This window comes from Miniopterus schreibersii (assembly GCF_964146895.1).
Source record: "Miniopterus schreibersii genome assembly, chromosome: 12".
Classification (NCBI taxonomy): domain Eukaryota; kingdom Metazoa; phylum Chordata; class Mammalia; order Chiroptera; family Miniopteridae; genus Miniopterus; species Miniopterus schreibersii.
Genome location: NC_138112.1, coordinates 69397079 through 69416526, shown reverse-complemented (window position 1 = coordinate 69416526; position 19448 = coordinate 69397079). Strand labels below are relative to the sequence as shown.

The 19448-nt window shown below is 59.6% G+C and overlaps 2 protein-coding genes across 5 annotated transcripts; one reads left to right on the top strand and one right to left on the bottom strand.

Annotated features, from left to right (window-relative positions):
* Positions 1–716: 716 nt before the first annotated feature.
* On the top strand, positions 717–3515 carry KCNK7 (potassium two pore domain channel subfamily K member 7). The gene is made up of 3 exons (XM_081154720.1): positions 717–1208; positions 2545–2943; positions 3177–3515. Exons 1-3 carry the CDS (start codon positions 890–892, stop codon positions 3377–3379), a joined length of 921 nt encoding a protein of 306 aa, XP_081010846.1. The 5' UTR covers positions 717–889; the 3' UTR covers positions 3380–3515.
* Positions 3516–3733: 218 nt separating this feature from the next.
* EHBP1L1 (EH domain binding protein 1 like 1) lies at positions 3734–19113 on the bottom strand. 4 transcript variants are annotated; one of them, XM_081154706.1, is made up of 20 exons: positions 18749–19113; positions 16178–16235; positions 15877–15972; positions 15471–15524; positions 15203–15381; positions 14982–15124; positions 14467–14502; positions 14310–14378; positions 14064–14226; positions 11855–13898; positions 11252–11409; positions 11116–11164; positions 9846–10493; positions 6085–6190; positions 5909–5964; positions 5688–5811; positions 5320–5419; positions 4511–4584; positions 4313–4427; positions 3734–4200 (listed from the first exon to the last, which is right to left on the bottom strand). In XM_081154706.1, exons 1-20 carry the CDS (start codon positions 18850–18852, stop codon positions 4101–4103), a joined length of 4476 nt encoding a protein of 1491 aa, XP_081010832.1. In that variant the 5' UTR covers positions 18853–19113; the 3' UTR covers positions 3734–4100. The 4 variants fall into 4 exon arrangements, with proteins under 4 accessions (XP_081010832.1, XP_081010834.1, XP_081010833.1 ...); XM_081154708.1 differs by having other exon boundaries at positions 13160–13898; XM_081154707.1 differs by lacking the exon at positions 14467–14502.
* Between the last annotated feature and the right edge of the window lie 335 nt (positions 19114–19448).

Here is a 19448-nt window from a genome sequence, read left to right as displayed (position 1 = left end):
AGACTCACTGTGTCTCCAGTGTTCAGGAGGGTGGGGCACAAAAGGTTACCGGGAAGGACTTGGAATGGAGACCCAAGAGCATTGTCTATCCAGGGCACTCTGCGTGTCCTCAACTCCTTATACCACCCCGTCCCCACGAGCCCCATCCCAAATCCCATATTCCTCTCCACTCAGCTGCCCAGGCCACCACCTTCCATCCAGGATACCAACAGCAGCACCCCACAACAGGTCCCCTGGGTCACACTTGTCCTCAAGGCCCTGTGTCCTTACCCCACAGCCAGCTCCCGGTTCCTCTCATGCCCCATCTCTTTCCCACCTTGACTGGCCTCTCCTGTCCCCCAGCTGAAATGTCACTCCTACAGGGGCCTTCCCAGTGAGATTCCCCTCCCCCAGAGCTCCCTCCCATTACCCAGGGGTTTCCTTCAGGGAGTAAGTGACAATGTGAACGTGCCATGTTTCCTTGCCAACATGTTTCTTGTATGAACACCAGGGAGGAAGGGACCTGTCTTTCCCCTTCCCGTGTCCTCAGGATCTAAGCCACTGCTGCGTGGATGAATGGAGCGTGTGACTGAGTGAGTGTGCTCCTGAGTGGACCACCACAGTGTGATTTTGAGCCAGTCATTTACCTCTCTGGGCCTTGCCTTCTTCCAGCTTTGGGGAATTGGGCAAATAATGGCTGCAGAAACTGGGAGGAGTGATCCAGCTCACCCCCAAGCCTGAGCTGCCCTCTTCTCCCTCCCATTCACACTCACCCCAGCTATGTTCCAGGCTTCCCTCGCTCTCAGCCACCCACACAGCACCTCCTCCCAGCCCCACCTGCCAACCCTCCCAGTTGCCTGAGGTGGAGCAGCCAACTCTCAGGACACCTCAGATTCCCAGGCAGCACATCATGGGGGGTCTGAGGCCCTGGGCCCGATATGGACTACTGCTTGTGGCCCACCTGCTGGCTCTGGGGCTTGGGGCTGTGGTGCTCCAGGCCCTGGAGGGGCCTCCAGCACTCCAGCTCCAGGCCCAGCTTAGGGCTGAGCTGGCCACTTTCCAGGCGGAGTATGGGGCATGCCTGCCAACTGGGGCACTGGAGGAACTGCTGGGCACTGCTCTGGCAGCCCAGGCCCATGGGGTCTCCAGCCTGGTCAATGGCTCAGAGGCTGGGAACTGGGATCTGCCCTCAGCCCTGCTCTTCACTGCCAGCATCCTCACCACCACCGGTAAGGCCGCCCAGTGGCTGGGCAGAAGGGGCTCCTGATTCCAGCACTCCCTGGTGTCCCTGGGGGTACAGCACTTCCCCCAGCTCCAAAGTGCTAGACAGAGCCCAGGCCCTATTAGGCCTGACATCACAGCTGGGGCTCGCCACACCAACACACCCCAACTGGTGCCTCAACTTCAGCTGCCAGGAGGGGTGTGGCCTCCCCAGCCCCACCCCAAGGCACCCTTTGAGACCTAGGAGAGGTGCCCAGACCCCATGGGCCTGAAGCTAGGCAGGGAACACGTTATGAGATGGATTCTTGGGTGGGAGGAAATGGAGTGAACCTGGGGAGTACAGGTTAGGAGCACTGACCCAGGAGAGACTGTGAGGGATGGCTCCTAGGTGAGGAAGTCTTGATGAGACGTTAGCCAAGGCACAGATATAAGGGATAAAGGGATTCCTGGCACAGGGAACAGCATATGTGAAGGCCCAAAGAAATAAAGAAATGGGACCCACAGCCCTGGGTTTTTGGTGCGGTTTTTTGATCAGCAAAGTCTCTAAATATTTTTTTAAATTAGTCTGTTTTCCAACTTATTTGGGAAAAATCAAAAAACCTATTTGCATTGAGCCAGAATTCCTGCAAGGCAACATGTTGGCTGGGGTGGAACAGGGCCTGCCTTTTTGGGCAGAGCACATGTTCTATGGTGCACCCCAGTCCCCACCACTCCCTTTTGCCTCACATCTGGCTCCTCCAGGCATTTGTTTACAACCTCTGAACTAGCTGATCCTGTTCTCTCCCTCTCTCACCTCTCCCTGGCTTTGTACATGCTGTCTGGCAGTGAATGCCCTTTCTCATGCAGGCTGCCTCTTTTGCAGCTCTTCATATCAAGTGCCTTGACAGATTTTCCTGCCTGTCTCCTCCACCAAATGGCAGGGCCTGAGCAGACTCAGATTCAGCGCAAAGCCCAGCACACAGGATAATTTGGGGAATGAAATGTGGGTGATGTCCTGCCCAGTGGATGCGGAAGTATTGGTCAAGGGCAGAGCTGAGGAATCTCAGAAAGGCCACTCTCAGGCAGGACAGCAATTCTCAGAATTGTCCCAGCTACAAGAGGCCTGAGGACATACTGTCTATTTTAATTCTTTCATTTTTCCAGAAAATAAAAGAGTAGCCCAGAGACGTTAAGTTACTTGCCCAAGATTCCCCAGTGAGTGAGAGAGCCAGACAGAGCTCTGAACAGTTCCAGCAGTTTCAGCCACTAGAGGGCAGCCTTCCGCTGAGGCTTGTTGAGGGAAGTGGGGACCCCAGCAGGCATTGCACTCAAGCGCTCATCGCCTACTGTCTTTCTCCTGTTCAGGTTATGGCCACATGGCCCCACTCTCAGCAGGTGGGAAGGCCTTCTGTGTGGTGTACGCGGCCCTGGGGCTGCCAGCTTCCCTAGCACTTGTGGCTACACTGCGCCACTGCCTGCTGCCTCTGCTCAGCTCCCCGGTTGCCTGTGCAGCTGGCCGCTGGCAGCTGGCCCCAGCCAGGGCTGCGCTGCTGCAGGCAGCTGGACTGGGCCTGCTAGTGGCTAGTACCTTTGTGCTGCTGCCAGCAGTGCTGCTGTGGGGCCTGCAGGGCAGCCGCAGCCTGCTGGAGGCCATCTACTTCTGCTTCGGTTCACTCAGCACCATAGGCCTGGGGGACCTGCTGCCTGGTCGTGGCCGTGACCTGAATCCAGTACTTTACCACCTTGGCCAGATCGCGCTTCTTGGTGAGTTCAGCCACCAAGGAGCTCCAGTGGGAGGGGAGGAGGGAAGAGTAGCCTGGACTACAACTCCCATAAACCACTGGGGGAGGCTGGGCCTGAGGCAATTGTAGTTGGAAGAACTTAGATAGCAGAGAATTATGAGTGCCATCAGGTGCCAGGGTGGGTCAGCAGACTAGGAGGTATGCAGGGAGCATCATCGGCACCCCAAAAGCTGCCCTAGCAACTTTCCTCCCCAGGTTACTTGCTTCTGGGGCTCCTGGCCATGCTGCTGGCAGTGGAGACCTTCTCGGAGCTGCCACAGGTCCGTGCCTTGGTGAAGTTCTTTGGGTCCAGTGGCCCTTTGACTGCTGAGGACCAAGGAGGCATCCTAGGCCAGGATGAACTGGCTCTGAGCACCCTGCCCTCCTCAACCTCAGCCCCAGAACAAGCCCCAGCTTGATGACAGGTGTCAGGTGATGGAGTTAACTCCTTTCAGGTGAAGAAGCCTGAGGAGGAAGCCTCTAGAGATGGGAGGGAAGGGATGGATGCGAGAACCTGATAATAAAATGTTAAAAAATAAAATGGGCAACAACCCCAACTGTGTTTTTGTCTCTTCTTTGAAAATGGTTCTTCCTTACAGTGATCAACAACCCAAACCCCCATCGACCTTCCAAGGCTGAGGTTCTGCCTCCACTGGCATCTGGGAACCTCAAAGCCCGCACAGCCCGTTTAGGATCGCAGACAACCTTATGGGCCTGAGCACCAACCCCTTCCTCCACTGAAAGCCCAGCTGTCCTGAGAAAGAGCCGACGGTAGTGTAGCCTTGTCCAACTTTATTGCTCACAGGGAACAGGAAGCAGAGGAGGGCGGGCGCGGCAGTTCACAACCATCCCGTTCCCCTGGGGCTGGCCACCCGGACCCTGCCGCCGAGGAGGGGTCCTGCGCGGCGCTCCGGGGACCCCGGCCCCCGCGCGCACACACTCGCACACAGACAAATAAATACGGCCCGACGGCGCGGCAGCCCGGCCGCCGCTGTCCTTCGGGACCGAAGGGCCGCCATACCCTTCCTGGTAAAGGGGCGCCAGCGGCCCCTAGAGGCCGCCGCGGCAGCCGAGGGGGCCCGGTCGTCCGGAGCGCACGCCGGGCGCGGCGACGGAAAAGCCGGCTCCCCGGGCGCGGCCTCAGCTCAGCGCGCAGCGTTCGCGCCGGCTCAGCTGCCGGCTCAGCTTGCGGCGCCGCTGCTCCAGGCCGCGCTCCAGGCGCTCGTCCTCCTCCAGGGCGCTGCACGGAACGGGTGCGAGTCAGCCAGCGGCCGGCCAGACCAGCGCTCCCGGGACTGCGCCCCGGGACCCTCCCCCACCCGCGCGGCCCGGCCCGGCCCCGCCCCACTCACATCCGCTCCTTGTGGTCCAGGTCCCGGACCAGCTCGTCGCGCTGGTTCACCAGTGACACCAGCTCCTCCAGCAGGAGCTGCTCTCGGTGCTGCTGGGCCGCCGTTTTCAGCCAGTCTGAGGGCGGAAGAGGCGGAGGGTCAGGAGGCACCGGCCGCTGCTCTGTCCCCGGCCCCAGCTCCTCCGGCCCCAGCTCCCACCTTCGATGGCTAGCATGGCCCGGAGCTCCCGGCTCAGCAGCTCGAACCTCCGCTCCAGGTCCTGCTCCTCGATGCTGGGGGGCGGAGGTGCCAGGTCAGGAAAGGGGACCGGGAGGGAAGGCCCGGCTCTGACCACTCCCTGGCCCCCACCACCTCACCACCAGTTCCCGCGGAGGGCTGGGCGAGGGCAGAGCTGTGTCCTGGAGTCAGTCCTCTCCTTTGTTCCAGCTGGTCCCCAATTGCTGAATGTTTATGTTGTCTCCTCCCATTTCCCACCCCCTTTTTTAATTTTTAATTATTGATTTTAGAGAGAGAAACATTGATATTATTCCCACTTATTTACTAGTTGCTTCTTGTATGTGCCCTGACCTGAGATCAAACCCACAACCTCGGAGTAGCAGAGGATGCTCTAACCAACTGAGCTACCCGGCCAAGGTGCCCCACCCCTTTTTAAAAATAAAAAAAAAGCCTAGACTGGTGTGGCTCAGTTGGTCGAGCATCATCCCGTGCACCAGGAGGTTGCCGGTTCAATTCCCAGTCAAGGACACATGCCTGGGTTTCAGGCTGGACCCCTGTAGGGACTGTGCAGAAGGCAGTCAAATGATGTTACTTTCTCACATCAATGTTTCTCTCTGTCTCTTCTCCCTTCCTCTCTCTCTAAAAATCAATAAAAACATTAGGAGAAAAAAAAAGATCTCCATAGAAAGAAGAAAGCAGTGAGTCACTCTAACCAAAGTAGCTAGGCTTCTCAGCTCTGTAGGCCCTGGGTGGGCCGGGTGGGGCCTGGACAGTGAGGGGCCAGCACTCACAGCAGCTGCAGCTGGTCCTGCCTCCGGATGAGAGCGTTCTTCTTATTGACCAGTGTGAACCACTCCTGGATCAGCACCTCCTCCTGCAGCCTGTTGGCACCTGAACCAGGCCTGGACAGTCACCAGGCCTGCCATCATCCCCAGTGGGGTCAGGGAGGGGGCTTGCTCCCTATGGAATCCCAGAAGCCAGAGCTGTGTGCCTCTAGCAAGCTGCTTCCCTGCTCAGGGCCTAAGCATGCCCAGTTGTAAATGAGGGTGAAGAACCCAGTCTTGCCTCCTCCCAGCTCCTCCCAAGGTCAGGAAGGGCTGAGGGACTGGGCAGATCTGGTGGCATGTGCTGGGGAGTGGACTCTAGATGCCTCGCCTACCTGACTCCATAAGGCTCCTCAGCTGTGTCTCCACCTGGGCTGCCCGCCCATCTATCTGCCTCTGCTCCTGTTCCAGGGCCTGTAGCTCTGCACACACATACTGACTTGTGTCCTGGAATCGTTGCTGGGGTAAAAAGGGGGGGGCAAGGAACAGGGTGGGTTCAGCCTAGGCCCTGCCTAGGAAGTACCCACTCAGCTCCTCCCACCTCAGCCCACCTTACCAGCCCAGCCTCTTCTCCTGGGATTGGGGGTGGTTCCTCCGATGGGGGACTCCCACCTGCAGGCAGAGACCAGGCTAAGACACCTCCAACTGACACCTGCCCCCAAGAGGTCCCCAGTGCAGGATCTATGAGCAGTTTGAGCTGAGCTGGGTCACCACCCCTTCAAAACTACTCACCAGAGGGCTGCTGTGGGGCTGGGGCTGGGGCTGGGGCTGGGGCTGGGGCTGGGGCTGGGGCTGGGGCTGGGGCTGTGGGTGGACTGAGCACAGAGCTCAGGCCTTCCTGTGGAGAAAGGAGACAGTGAGGGATTAGAGGGGTTCCCCAACAACCCAGCCCTGGGGCCAGCCAGAGCCTCAAGTACATAGGGAAGGGCCCTCAATTCCACACCCTGCCCACCCCATCTGTGTCTCCAATCCTGCATGCACAGCACCCCAACCCCTACCCCCTCTAGGAAGAGTACCTCCTCAAAGGAAGGCCATGACCTTCACCATCCCTGGCCCTGTGGTCCTGGGCCAGTCCACTCCCACTCTGAGCCTCACCATCCTTTCCTGGGGCCTCACAGGGCTTTGGTGAGATTTAGGGGTGAAAGGCTGTGAAGGGGCTGGGGCCTCTCCTTCCCTCTCTTCCATGGAACTCCCTCCGGCCACCTCTGACTCCTCTCACCTACTGTTGGCATCTCCATCATGGCCAGGGCCTCACACAGTGACACAGAGCAGGCCTATGGCCACCCTGAGCCAGCACCTCCACCTACTGACCAAAAGGGGGCGCTCTCCTGCTATTAATTCCTATGCCTAGAGTCAGCCCCACTTCACATATAGCTCAGAACAGAACAGGTTGGCTGGAACTACCAATTTTAGCCTGGAAGGGCAGGGCTGGCCCCTGATGTGCCCTGCCCCTGGTGACTTCCTGGGGCAGTCAGACCTAGGGACCCCCAACTTTCAGCTCAGCTGATAGCCAGGCCCCATTGATGGTTCCTGCTCTGGCTACCTTTCTAGGTCACAGAGCAGGGAAAAGGGGTTGAACCATCCGGCTCTGCACCTCCTCTGAGAGGGAGCCCTGGACACCCCTTGCTTAAGTGTCATCTCTCTGGCCTGAGTCAGTGGTGCCCTCCTTACCAGCCATTGCCCATGCTCTGCCTCCTGACTCTACCCTCAAGCCACATTGAAGGGTCTTCCTAAAACCTCCACCACACCTACCTCAGCCCCCAGCCTTATTGCCAGGCCTACTGGCAGCTCCAGCCTCAACTCCCACTACCCTGAACCCCACCCAGATGCTACCCTCGAGACTAGTCATGGACTTTCACTTCCCCAAATAGCTTACTCAGCCTGGAGTCTGCGTACACCGTGACCTTCATGACCCAGCTCACTTCTACCTCCTCCAGAGGCTCCTTTGGGCTCCCATACTGCTTCCTGCCTCCCTGCTTAACCTTCATGCCTCTTGAAGCACCCCCAGATCCCCAGGCTGGGCAGATGCTCCCTCCATGGCCTCCTGGGTTTCCCCAGTCACAGCTCCAACTCCACCCCGTACCCCATCATGGCTGCTGGTTACCCATGTCTCCCTGGCCAGAGGAAGCCCCTGTAGACAGGGCGGGGCCCAGAGAATGCACTCAGAGTACACTGATTAACATAAAACTAACATTATGAAATAATAGCTGACATTGACTGAGCATTCATATGTTGGGCACTATGCATGTATTGGCTCATTTAGTTTTCCCAAGAAGCCTGGGAGGCAGGGACGACTACCACTCCCACTTTACAGATGATGAAACTGAGGGTCAGAGATGAAGCTCGTACAGGGCCTGGCACAGAGCCCCCCCAGTTGGCTTTTTGCCTCGGGGCTGAACACATCCACTGGGCCTCTGTGTTCTTGAATGTCAAATGGGAAGAAATCCCAGCCCTGTGTATCCTGGGGTTCCAGGGCTCCAGAAAGGCATCTGGGTTAAAAACAGAGCACCCTTTTTAGAAAGCACCCCAAAGTGGTGTCTCAAGGCTACTTTGCAAAGAACTTTCATGCCTTTGTCTCTCATCTTCAGGAAAAGAACACAGAGATTAAGTGGCTTTACCAGGGTCACACAGCCAGTCAATAGTGCTGGGCCCAGCAGAACCTGGGTTCACACCTGTATCAACACCCTTCGCCTCTTTCATCATCTCCCTGAGCCTCAATGTTCTCACCTGCAGAATAGGCATTCCTCCCTGGAAGAGGCGTTGTGAGGAGTCAGTGAGGGGTTGTGGGGGCAGGACAGGCACACAGCAAGAACTCAACCACCAAGGCAGGCAGAGGCAGGACAGTGGAGAAACCCCAACCTCAGCAGCAACTGGGCTTACTCACACCAGCCCTGATGAGAATTCAGTACTTCCTCATGTCTGACCCAAATTCCCCTTCCCACACCCTTACGGGTGGCCCCTCCTCCACAAAGCCTTGCTGAACTGCACCACAGGCCTACTGCCCTCATCATGGAATTGCTTCAGCCCCACCCCAGCTTCAAGGTGCTTGACTTCATCCTGCTCCAGGACACTGGGAGTGTCCACGGGCGAGGCCAGCCCAACATCCTCCCACTGCGCACATGAAGCATGGGGGATGGGAATGGCCAAGGAGAAGTCTCCTCCAGTCCCACTGGTCAAATATCTCCTGTGGGACTGGAGGAGGGCCTGGCTTGGAAGGACCAGTACTGGGACTTGGGCCCAGAAGACTGTAGGATGGAGTCTCCTCTCTAATATTTAAAGAGCCACTGACACATTAACAAGGCTGTGTCCAGAGGCCAACAGACAGGCCAGGCCGCAGGTGGCTATGTCCCTCTGACTGCTGTCTAGCACATCTCCTATGTGTGCCTTTGGGGCCTCCCTGTCTCACCACAGGCTCAATGCTGTGCCTGACCCTGCACTCAAGGCTCCTGCTCCCCAGGCTGGCCTCACCGCCACCTGTGGACCTGAAGGGAGATGCCTGGCAGGTCTCTACATGAGACCTGAGATTTCCTGCTGCCACGTTTTTGCTTGTGCGGGTCGCTCCACTTTGGAACCACCCCTCTCATTTTCCCCTGGAAACAGGTCTGTCTTATTGGCCTGGCTCAAACGGCGCTTCTTCCAGAAAGTCTTTCCCAGTTTATTCCCTCCTTTCCTTAGAACTCAGGAGCCATCCCCCGGCAGCTGAAGGCTTGGAGTGGCCTGGCTGCTGCTCCTGCTGTCCCAGGCAAGATGACGTAGTGGATGGACCCCTGCTAGAAAGCCTGTGGCCTAGACTTCAGTGGCTGTGAGTCCCTGAGCAAAGCCCTGCCCTCTCTTGGACCAACTCCCCTTCAGATCTGCAGTGACCACGTGACACCCTGGCAGACTCTGACTTGAGACCCACAGGGGATGAGAGGACAAGGACGTGGGTGCCCAGCAGGGTCTCCAGTCTCCAACCTCCCATTATCACAGAAAAGAGGAAACTGGTCTTCAGCATGTGGAGTTAGAGACCCACGTGAGAGATTCTTGGTGTTGGGAGGCCCTCACAGGCCCCCTTGAGTACAGAAACCTTGCCCCCAACTTCCAGGGAGCAGCTGCTACTGGTTAACCCTGGCCCCCTGCAGGGGAAGAAAGGCCCTAGCCCACTTTAAAGTCCATATAGAGCACTGCTGAGTGCTGACAACCAGGAGCCTTCTGGGAGCTTCCTTCTATAGCCCATGATCTCACCAACCCAGTGCCAAGACTTAAAAACCACCAGCATATGCCCAAGGCTGGCAGCAATGGTCAGGACCCTTCCCAGGCAGTCGCTCAGGGCCTTGCTGACTCTTCCGCAGGCATCATGGTCCCTCTGATCAGAAAGTGCCTCCCTGAGCACCCAGCTGTCTCCCCTCTCCCCACCAAGCGCCCACATCGTGCCAGCTCTGCCCTCGGGACCCTTCAGGATCTGCTCCGCTCCTGCGCTCCCCGCGACCCCCATACCGCCGGGAGGCACTCACCGCAGCCGCGGCTCCGGCGGTTCCCGGCGCTCCCGAGTCGGGGTCGTCCACCGAGAAGGAGTTGCTGTTCCGCAGCCGCGAGCGCCTCTTCTTGAGCAGGTCAGCGTCCCGCACGTGGGAAAAGGAGCCGTGCGCCCGGGGCGGGGGCACCGGCCCGGCCTCGCCGGTCACTGACGACCGCCGCAGCCGCACGCCGCCCCCCGCAGCCGGCGCCGCGGCCCCATTCACCAGCCCCTCGGCCGGGGGCACCGACGCTCGGGCTCCATCGGCCGGGGCCTCCGCGGAGTGCGCCTCCTGGGCGGCCTCGGCGCCGCGGTCCTTGGAAGCCACCTCGGGGGCTGCCCCTTCCACGCAGCTCTGGGCCTCCTTGGGCTTCTTGGGCTCCTCGGTCCGGTGCTCCCGCAGCCTCAGTGCCAGGCCGCTGGCGTCCAGGTCGTCGGGCTGGCTGGGTTGGGTGCTGGCTACGCGGTATGTGCCGGCGCCGCCGCCGCCCTCCAGCTGCACCAGCTGCAGCTCCTGCCCCGTGCAGAAGGCACGGATCTGGCACAGGTACGTCATGACTATGAGCTTGTCGGGCACCGACAGCAGCACCATGTCCGCCGGCTCCAGCAGCCGCGACACGCCCAGGGCCGCAAAGCCATCGAAGGCCTAGGAACAGAGCGCTGAGGTCAGCGGTGGCAGGTGTTACCCAGACACGCTGTGGCCCCACCCTGGACGGCCGAGGGACCCCACGACCTGCACACCTTCACCCTCCTACTAGGGGAAATGTAGGGCCCAGCCTCACATTACCCAGCAACTGCACAAGAAAGAGTGGCTTGGGAAAAACCATCTAGTGGAAATATGCTTTAAAAACCCCACACTGCCCTGCCGGGCGTGGCTCAGCGGCTGAGGGTTGACCTAGGATCCAGGCGATCCGGGTTCGATTCCCGGTCAGGGCACATGCCCGGGTTGCGGGCTCCTTCCCCAGTCAGGGGCGTGCAGGAGGCAGCTGATCAATGACTCTCTCATCATTGATGTTTCTCTCTCTCTCTCCCTCTCCTTTCCTCTCTGTAACCAATAAAGATATATTTAAAAAACAACAACAACAAAACACACAACAAAACTATGGAAAATGAACAACTTCAAAGACCAAAAGGCTAAAAGGTGGCAGAACTTCCGAAAGCCACAGCTGAGGCCTGCAGGCCCAGACTCCCCTCCTTCAGACCTTCGGGCCCAGTCCTGCCCTGGGCCTGGCCCTTGGCCCCTCCCGGCCCTGCTCCCCGCATCGCACCTGCTTATTGTTCTGCTTGATGTTGAGGGGGTCGAGGGCGGCATAGTCGCTGTGGAGAGAGCTCTGGTCAGAGGCTTGGCTCCATTGCCGCCCCGGCAGGCTCCCCAATTCATTCCCACCCCCTCGGGCAGCTCACATCTTATCTGGGTAGAATCGGTGCAGGATGGCACAGAAGGCCAAACCGTTGCGCCAGGATGTAGTGAAGTTGGTGACCCGGACACCACGGTAGCCAGCAGTGACCTCCTGACACCACTCTAGTAGGGACTGGCTGGAGCTGACCAGGGCAGGCAGTGCCTGGGAACACAGGGATGGGCTTAGGGAATGTGAACATGTGCCCTCTGCCCCTAGCATAAAACAGCCCCAGCTCTGGGTGTGTAGGAGTCGCCAGAGACCACTGGCCAGAGCCTTGGAGCCAGGCAAAAGGGTTTCCAGCTCTGGGGTTATCTACCAAAGTCATCTAGATCAGTGGCCCCAGGCAAGACCAGAGATCACCAGCAGCCACACCTCAAGGTCAGCCCAGAAAATCAGCTTAGGGATGTCCAGCTCCATGCAGCCCAGGGAAGACCGGGTAGGGGAGCCAGGGCATCCTGAGAAAGGAAGGGGGGAGGGGGCTCCTTGAAGCTGAGCCCCTGTCCCACCCCACCCAGTTGACCAGGTGGGTCCATGCAGAGCCGCCGTTAGCTCAGCCCCAGGTTAGTGGGAAGCAGAAGACTGGGCCCTCGGCAGCCCCCATCCCTACCTGGCTGCCCGGCAGCCTCCTGTCCTCTTCAGGCCCCTCTGGGGAAGGGGCCCCTGAGGGCCTGGGCATCCCAGCCCCTGCCCCACTGGCCACCTGCACCTCAGCCAGGCTGGCCTCAGCTTCTTTTCCCTTCTGGATTCCCAAGACCCCAGCCTCTGCTTCCAGGGCCTCAAAAATACCAGATTGGTTCTCTGGAGGACCTAAAACCTCCATCTCTGCTTCAGGGACCTCCCGAACACCAGACTCAGCCTCTGAAATCCCCAAAACCCCAGCCTCCACCTCCTGGACCCTCAAAACTGAAGTCTCTGCCTCTGCTCCCTGGGGTCCTAAAACTCTGTGCTTAGTAACTGGGGCCTTTAAAGCCTCACATATGAGGCTCCCCCAGAGCCCAGTCTCTGCCTCCAGGACTCCAGAGATCTTAGCCCTCTCAGCCTCCAAAACTGTAGTTTCTGTCTGTTGAGTCCCCACTGCCTCAGCCTCTGCCATTCCAACCTCTGGCCCTGAGACCCCTGAATCCCCCACCGCTGTCTCCTGGGCCTCTTCTGTCTCAGTCTCCATGCCTGGGACCCCTGAACCCCCAGCTTCTATCTCTTGGGTCCCCAATATCTCAGCTTCTACTGTCTCAGTCTCAAACCCTGCAACCTCAGAACCTCCTAACTCTGTTTCCTGGGTCCCTGCCATCTCAGATTCTACCTCTAGGACCCTTGAACCCTCAGCTATTTTCCCCTGGGTCCCCAATATCTCAACTTCTGCTGTTTTAGTCTCAAACCCTGTAACCTTAGAGCCCCCTAACTCTGTTTCCTGGGTCCCTAATATCTTAGATTTTATTGCTGAGGCCACTGGCCCCCCCATCTCTGTCTCCTGGACCCCCAACATTGCAGGTTCTGCTATCTCAACTTCTATCCTCAATACCCCTGAGCCCCCTCTTATCTCCTGGGTCCCCAATATCTCAGTATCTGCCATCCTAGCCTTTGTTCCCAGAACTCCTGAAGCCCCAGCCTCTGTTTTCTGGGTCTCCAGTTCCTCAGACTCTGCCATCCCAGCAGTTTCTGACTCTAGGTCCCCTGATCTCACTATCTCTGTCTCTTGGGCCCCCAATATTTCAGCTTCTGCTGTTCCAGTCTCTATCTTTGGGAACCCTGATCCCTCTGCTTCTGTCTCCTGGGTCCCCAAAACCTCTGACTCTGCCATCTCTGTCTCTGTTCCCAGGACCCTCAAGTCCCCAGCTGCTGCCTCCCGGGCCCCCAGATCCCTAGACATGGCCCCCTGGTCAGCTGCAGGTGGGGCTTCCTGGGACCTGCTCACCTGGGGCCTGGTGCTTGCTGCTCCTACAGAGGGGCCCTGCTCCAGGCCTGTCCCTCCAACACCAGAGGCCCCGCCCCTCACCTCTGCACCCTCTCTCTCCTGGTCTGCAGCACCCCGGGACCCCCTGGAGTCACTGAGATGCCTGGTATGCCCCGCAGGCTCTGCTGGGGGTGAGCTCCGGACAGTAGGAGCCTCATCCCAGGTCCTGACTCCTATCCTCCCCTGAGAGGCCCTCAGAGGAACCTCAGGAGTCCCCTTGAATCTTGCCTCAGACATCACCCCTGTAGCCTCTGGTCCCTTAGTGTCCACATGTCTCATCTTTGACCTCTGTTCAGCAACCACTTGACTAACTTCTGAACTCTCTTCAGCCTCCCCAGCTCTGACCTCTGACTTCGTGTTCACTCTTGCTCCTAACCCCTGCTCAGCGTCCACCCCACTGGCCTCTTGCCTGTCCCAAATGGTGCTTTCCTCAACACTGGCTTTCTGCCTTCCCAGGGAGTCTCTGCAGCCTCCATCCTCAATGCCTGGGCTTGGCCTGGCTCCCTGGGCCTCTGTCCCTTCCTGAGGGCTTGCCTGGGCCTGGGTCTCCCCAGCAGAACCCACTCCTGCTGGGAGAGCCCCTGAGGCTTTGGGGACCTCATCCTTCCCTTGGGGGACTGAGGGCCAGGGGGCATCAGAGCCTTTCCGGAGCCGAGGGGCCGGGACGGGGGCCAAATCCTGGCCTGCATGTCTTGAGGACCTGAGGAGAGAGCAGGAGGGGACGTTGGGGAAGTCATATGCCCCCCCCAAGCCCCCACCCCGACCCTTCAGATTGCTGGAGCAATGGAAAGGTAGGTTGTTAGGGGGAGTGCAGCTTTCTAACAGTGGTCAGGGCATAGGGGGTGGGGCTGATTCCAAAGCTCACCTTGTCTCCAGTGGGGTTCTGGGGGGCCTTGGGGCTTCAGGCCCCACCTGGCCCCCAACTACAGTAGCTGGTTCTGACCCCTGGCCCCGGGAGGCCCTGGCTGGGGGCGCAGGGGCACTCACAGGGGCTGGGCTGATATCCTCAGTACCAGAAGGGCTGGCAGCTGGGGAAGACAGAGGGCGGTGCTGAGGCCTGGGCCCTGCGACTGTAGGGCCAGTCCCCATTCAACCCTGGCGAGGGCCTCACCTGCCTGCCCGGGCCGAGCTCGACCCTCCTCTGCCTCCTCACAAAGTGTCTTCAGCTCTCGAGAGGGATCTGAGGAAGGGTTTGGTGGGGCAGGTTCAGCCCAGGGCAGAGCCCTGAAGGTCTGACCCCCTCCCTCCAGTTAGAGTGCTGGGCCTACCTGGGAAACGCCCCAGCCTCAGGGCACCACCCCGGCCTGCGAGAAGAGACAGGCCCAGAATGAAGAGAAAAGGAGAGAGAAAACCACAAGGACAGATGGAGAAAAAGCCTGAATAAGTTAAAGGGCGGGATAAGGGAGCTAGTGACGGAGCAGGAGCGAGGGTGGTGAGCGAGGGCGGTGAGACGGGACTGCAGCCCTCTCCGCGCCTTTGGTGCAGCTGTTAGAGGGCAGGTACAAGGTGAGGGAGGCACCCACTCAGTGGTGAGGAGAGGGCCAGGGGCGCGGGGAAGCGCTAGGAACCACCCTGCAGGACTTGGCTAAGGACCCAGGCCACCACAGGACCGGGGGCCAAGTTTGGACCACCAGGGTGCAGGGCAGGTTGGAGTGATGTATAGTGAGCTCCCATCACGGGGCGCGCAAGCTGGCCCTGCCCCAACATGGCAAGTGGCTTATATATCCACCCTCCCTAGGTCTTGGCGGTCTCAGTCCACACCCATGGCAGGCTGTGAGCCCACCTGGCTGGGGGGCATGAGCCCGTGCCTCCGGGGCCCCTGGACCACTAGCCTCCTCCTCGTCACTCTCAGCAAAGTCGTCCAAGTTGCCCACGTCACTAGGCTTCACGCTCATAAGGCTCGCAAGACTCTGCATGTCATCGTCCCTAGGGATCAGATGTCAGAGATGAGGGCTGGGGTGAGAGGTTGAAGACTAGGGCCAAGGAGGGCAGGCAGGCACTCACGTGGCACGACCTTCTCGCAGCAGCACCCCCGAGAGGGTGAGGCTCAGCTCCGCATGTACCACCTTCACGGACTTGGCCTTTAGCCGCAGCCGCAGCGGAACTTGGGCAGGCACGGGCCCCGCATGGCGGGCCAGGTCCACCTCAGCTGAGGCCAGCACCTTCCGCTGCCCCTTGGACTCCTGTGGGCCAGGGGAAGGGGCCCGAGAATAAGCATCCATGCTGCTCCAGAGTCCCCAAGCCCCAGGCCCCACCCACCCCAGTCACTCACATTCTCAATAATAAACGTCCACTCTTTGGCCTCATACTGGTCCACGTGAGGGTCCTGGGAAAAGGGGGCACTGGTGAGTAAGGGGCTGCTGGGGTAGGGGCAGTGTAGGGAGAAGACCCTGCGCTGGCCCAGGGGGTGTTTGGTTGGGGCCTGCACACATGCTGACCCATCCTGCCTGGGAGGCTCCCTAGCTTCTCCTGATCCCAGCCATCTCTCTTAATGCATGTGGCAGGTAAATGTGACCTCCTCCAAGGAGACCTCCTGGCCACTGACGCTAAGTAGGCCCCTGCTGAGGTAGTTGGCCTCACAGCTCTGTTCTTTCCTATTTGGATTGACAACCCACCAGGGAGCCCCTGGAACTGTAATCACCAGCCCAGGCCTTCTATGTGGAGGGTTAGAGACTCACCCTGTATAGCGTCACAGAGATGTCCACATTCTCAGGTACCATCCACACCACGGTGCCCCGGTATGGGTTCTGGATGCCCGGCTGCCAGCTGTGGGCCTACAATGAGCAGTCTGAGTCCTCTCTGAACCTTAACTCTCCCCCTCTCTCTTTGCCTTTGTCGCCAACCCCCAGTATTTTTCTCTCCATTCTGTGGATTCTGTTCTGAACCTGACTCCACGACCCCATCAGCCCCCACCCGCTTTACCTACACCCCCTCACTGGCCCCACCCCTAACCTGGATCCCCAGTTAACATCTCCCCACCTTGGAGCAGATGCGTCGGTTCCGCCGAGTCCACACCACCACCAACTTATCCGGTTGCCTGGGTGGGGTGGGGGAGGGGAGGGGGCTACTCAGTCAGGCTACCCAGCTTCTCCACCTCCTGCAGGGTCTTCCCTCTGCCCACATCCCCCTCCCCCAGGACAGGGCATGGACAGCCTCTTATCTGGGGCCACAGGGAGCAGGGTTGGGCTGCTGAGGCAGGGTGGGGCCCAGGGCAGAAGGGCAAAGGCCCAGCGTGGGTCAGCAGGGATTAGAAGAGAGACGGAGAGACGTACAGAGGTAGGCACACACAGAGACAGAGAGATACACAGAAACACAGCAAGGACCCTGCGAGAGACACAGACCAGGGTAAAAGAAGTCCATTCACTCACAAATATTTGTGGAGTGCATACTATATACTCAGTCCAGTTTAGGGGCAGAGCAGCGCAAAACAGAGGCAAGACCCTTCTGGGGCTCAGGACAACAAAGGTGGGGGAAGAGTGCCAATCAGGAAGAAAAAGAAATTAAGCTGGCTTCAGGGAGAAGGGAGAGAGCCCCTAGGGTTTCCTTAGGATTGGGTGTGGGAGCGCAGGCACGATTGGAGGGATGGGCTGTGCTAGGGCTCCAGGTAGAAAGAATGGTCAGTATAAAGTCCAAGTTTGGGGGGAAGCCCGGGCGTCATAGTGGGGAACAGGGGAGGAGGGGGTCAGAGAGGCAGAGGGTCTGCTTGTTATTAGATGCCCTCCCAGGGCCTTCTATGCCCAGTCTTTGCTGGGCCGAGGGGTCCGGAGAGTCAGCCATGCTTCCCACCTCTCAAACCCAGAGCCTTGGACCCTAGCTTTGCAGGGCCCCTGACTCTGTGAGGGGCAGCAAGGAAGACTTCCAGGTTCTACCTAAGCTAAACAGCATATGCCAGGCAGACTCAGAGGAAAGGCAGAGATATGAGGAGACAGAGACAAATGAACAGGAGAGAGTCACCTGTGCAGGGCCCAGTCCCAGACACAGAGCAGACAAATGGCTGGGCATTGGAGGAAGAGGGCCCCTTTGGGTTAGTGTCCAACTACTGCCCAGGAGGGTGGGGATGGTTAAGGGCAGCACGAGAGCCCTCCTTCCCTGTAGCCAGTCCCATGCCAGGACACGTGAGTTCACCCAGTTCACTGCCCCTCTGGAGTCTGAGCCAAGACAAATGGCTCATCTGTCAACCCCTGAGGATGCTGAAACCCAGAGAGATTGGGGGGTAGGCAAGGTCACACAGCTGACCCTAGAGGCCTCTGGCCTAGAGCCATGTTCCTTTCCCCAACCCCAAACTACAGCGATGGTTGAGCAAGGGTATCCATGGGGCCTTCTCAGAAAGGGGAAGCGGACAAGGGGTGCCTAGGGAGGGCGGGGCCTGGCCAAGCAGCCTGACTCAGGCTAGGCACGCCCTCCTGAGGAGCTTGGACCTGGACAGGGGCAGCTTCCTAACCTGGGCTCCAGGATCAGAAGCCCATGTGCCCCGTGATTCACATGTGTTGACATTGCCCACACCTTTGGCTTGCTGTCCAGGACTATGCACAGTCTCCTGCTGACCTTACTCAGGGTGGTGGGGTAGACGGCAGAAGCCAGAGTTCATGTACCATCCCTGTGCTGTGTTACCCCAGCAGCCCCTGTCCTCTCTGGGCCTTGCTGAAAGGGCTGAACAGCCCTCTGGCTGGCCCAGTCAAGACCAGGAACATGGCAGCTACCTAAGGGACCCCAAGTTCCCTTCCTGCCCCAGCAGCCCTTCCTCTTGGGAGCCTAAATTTAGCCCCCGCCTGGTGGGTAAGATCCCCTCAGCTGTGCCCTAATCCAGCCAAGGGAAGCTGACACCAGTGAACACATATATTTAGGGTGTGACGCAGGGGCCTAGGCAGCTGCGGTGGGGACATGTGAATGAGATGCCCCTGGATCCTTTGGCAGGCCAGGCCAGGTCCTGCAGCCCCACCGGGCCACCTCGTCTTCTCTAGGCCCTCTTCCCAGACCCACGACCTCCTAGGCTCTCAGGCTCCTTTAAGCCACTCCCGCCCACCTCCTCATCCCTCCCAGTGCTCAGTTTCCCCTTTTAAGGACATTGTGGAGATGAATCCAGCCTCCCAGGCCCAGTCTGGCTGAAGGGGGGGAGTCCTCTGGCTCAACAAGTGGGCAGGGGAAGGAGGGGGCAGCATCCTTGCTCTGAGCTGGATTAAGGTCCGTGAAGGCTTCTGCCTCAGCCTGGCTGCCCCACACCTCAAAACTCACCACCTTGAGCTGTCCCTCTGGCCCAAAACATGAGGCCTCTCTTCCCCCCTCCCTGAGCGCAGCTGAGGGAAGTGTGGGCACAGAGATTCTCAGGCCGGGAAGTCCCGACCTCCACTCCCCCAAAGCTCCTGTACCCCCAAGCTCTAGGGGTCCCACAAGCTGCAAGGGCCCTTCTGAGTGTCTGTGCTTGGACAGCAGAGCCCAAGCTGGGGTAGGGGCCGCTTTAGCCATTGGGCTGGGGACAGGGTTCTCTCAGGCTCCCAAGGCCCGATGGGGTCCCCGCCAGTCTGGGGGTCCCCGAGGCCTCCGTCCACTCACCATTTCTTGGTGCACTCCACCACCAGCTCGTGGTAACAGGCCACAAACTGGAACTTGGCGGCCCGCTTGCCCACGCGCTGCAGGCGTTTCCACACCGAGGTCATGGCCCCTGCAGCCGCTCCTCAGACTCCGGGCTCCCGCTGGCTCGCGACCGCTGGCCCCGCCCAGGTCCCCATGGCCTCCCGGGCTCCCAGCCACGCTGCCCGCCCCGTCTATGCCGAGGTGTCTGAGGCTCAGACACGGGGCCACTGTCTGGACTGCCGCCTGTGGGTCCGGCCGAGTTGGCGGGGTCGCCCAGGGCGCGTCGGGTCGCTGGAGCGCAGAGCAGCGAGCGCGCCGTTTCCTGGAGCCGCACCCCCGTCGGAAGGCGGGCGGGGCTCCAGCGGGAGGGGGCGGGGCAGCCGGGCTTCCGGGGCCTTTCACCGCGACCGCGAGTGGGGGGGGGGGCGGAACGGGACGGAACCGGTCGCTGGGACAGCAGCGCCCGCTCCTTGCGCTCAGGCGGTGTGAACGCGCTTGCCCGGGAGAGGGCAACCAGCGACTTGGTGCCGCCCTCGCAAATGCTGCCAGGGCCGCCTCCCTTCCTGCCCGCAGCCCTGCGGGGTACGTACTGGTAGACCCATTTCACAGGCTAGGAAGCAGAGACCCAGAAAAGGGAAGAGACTTGCTCATGGTCACAGTGCGAGTCTGGGCCAGAGCC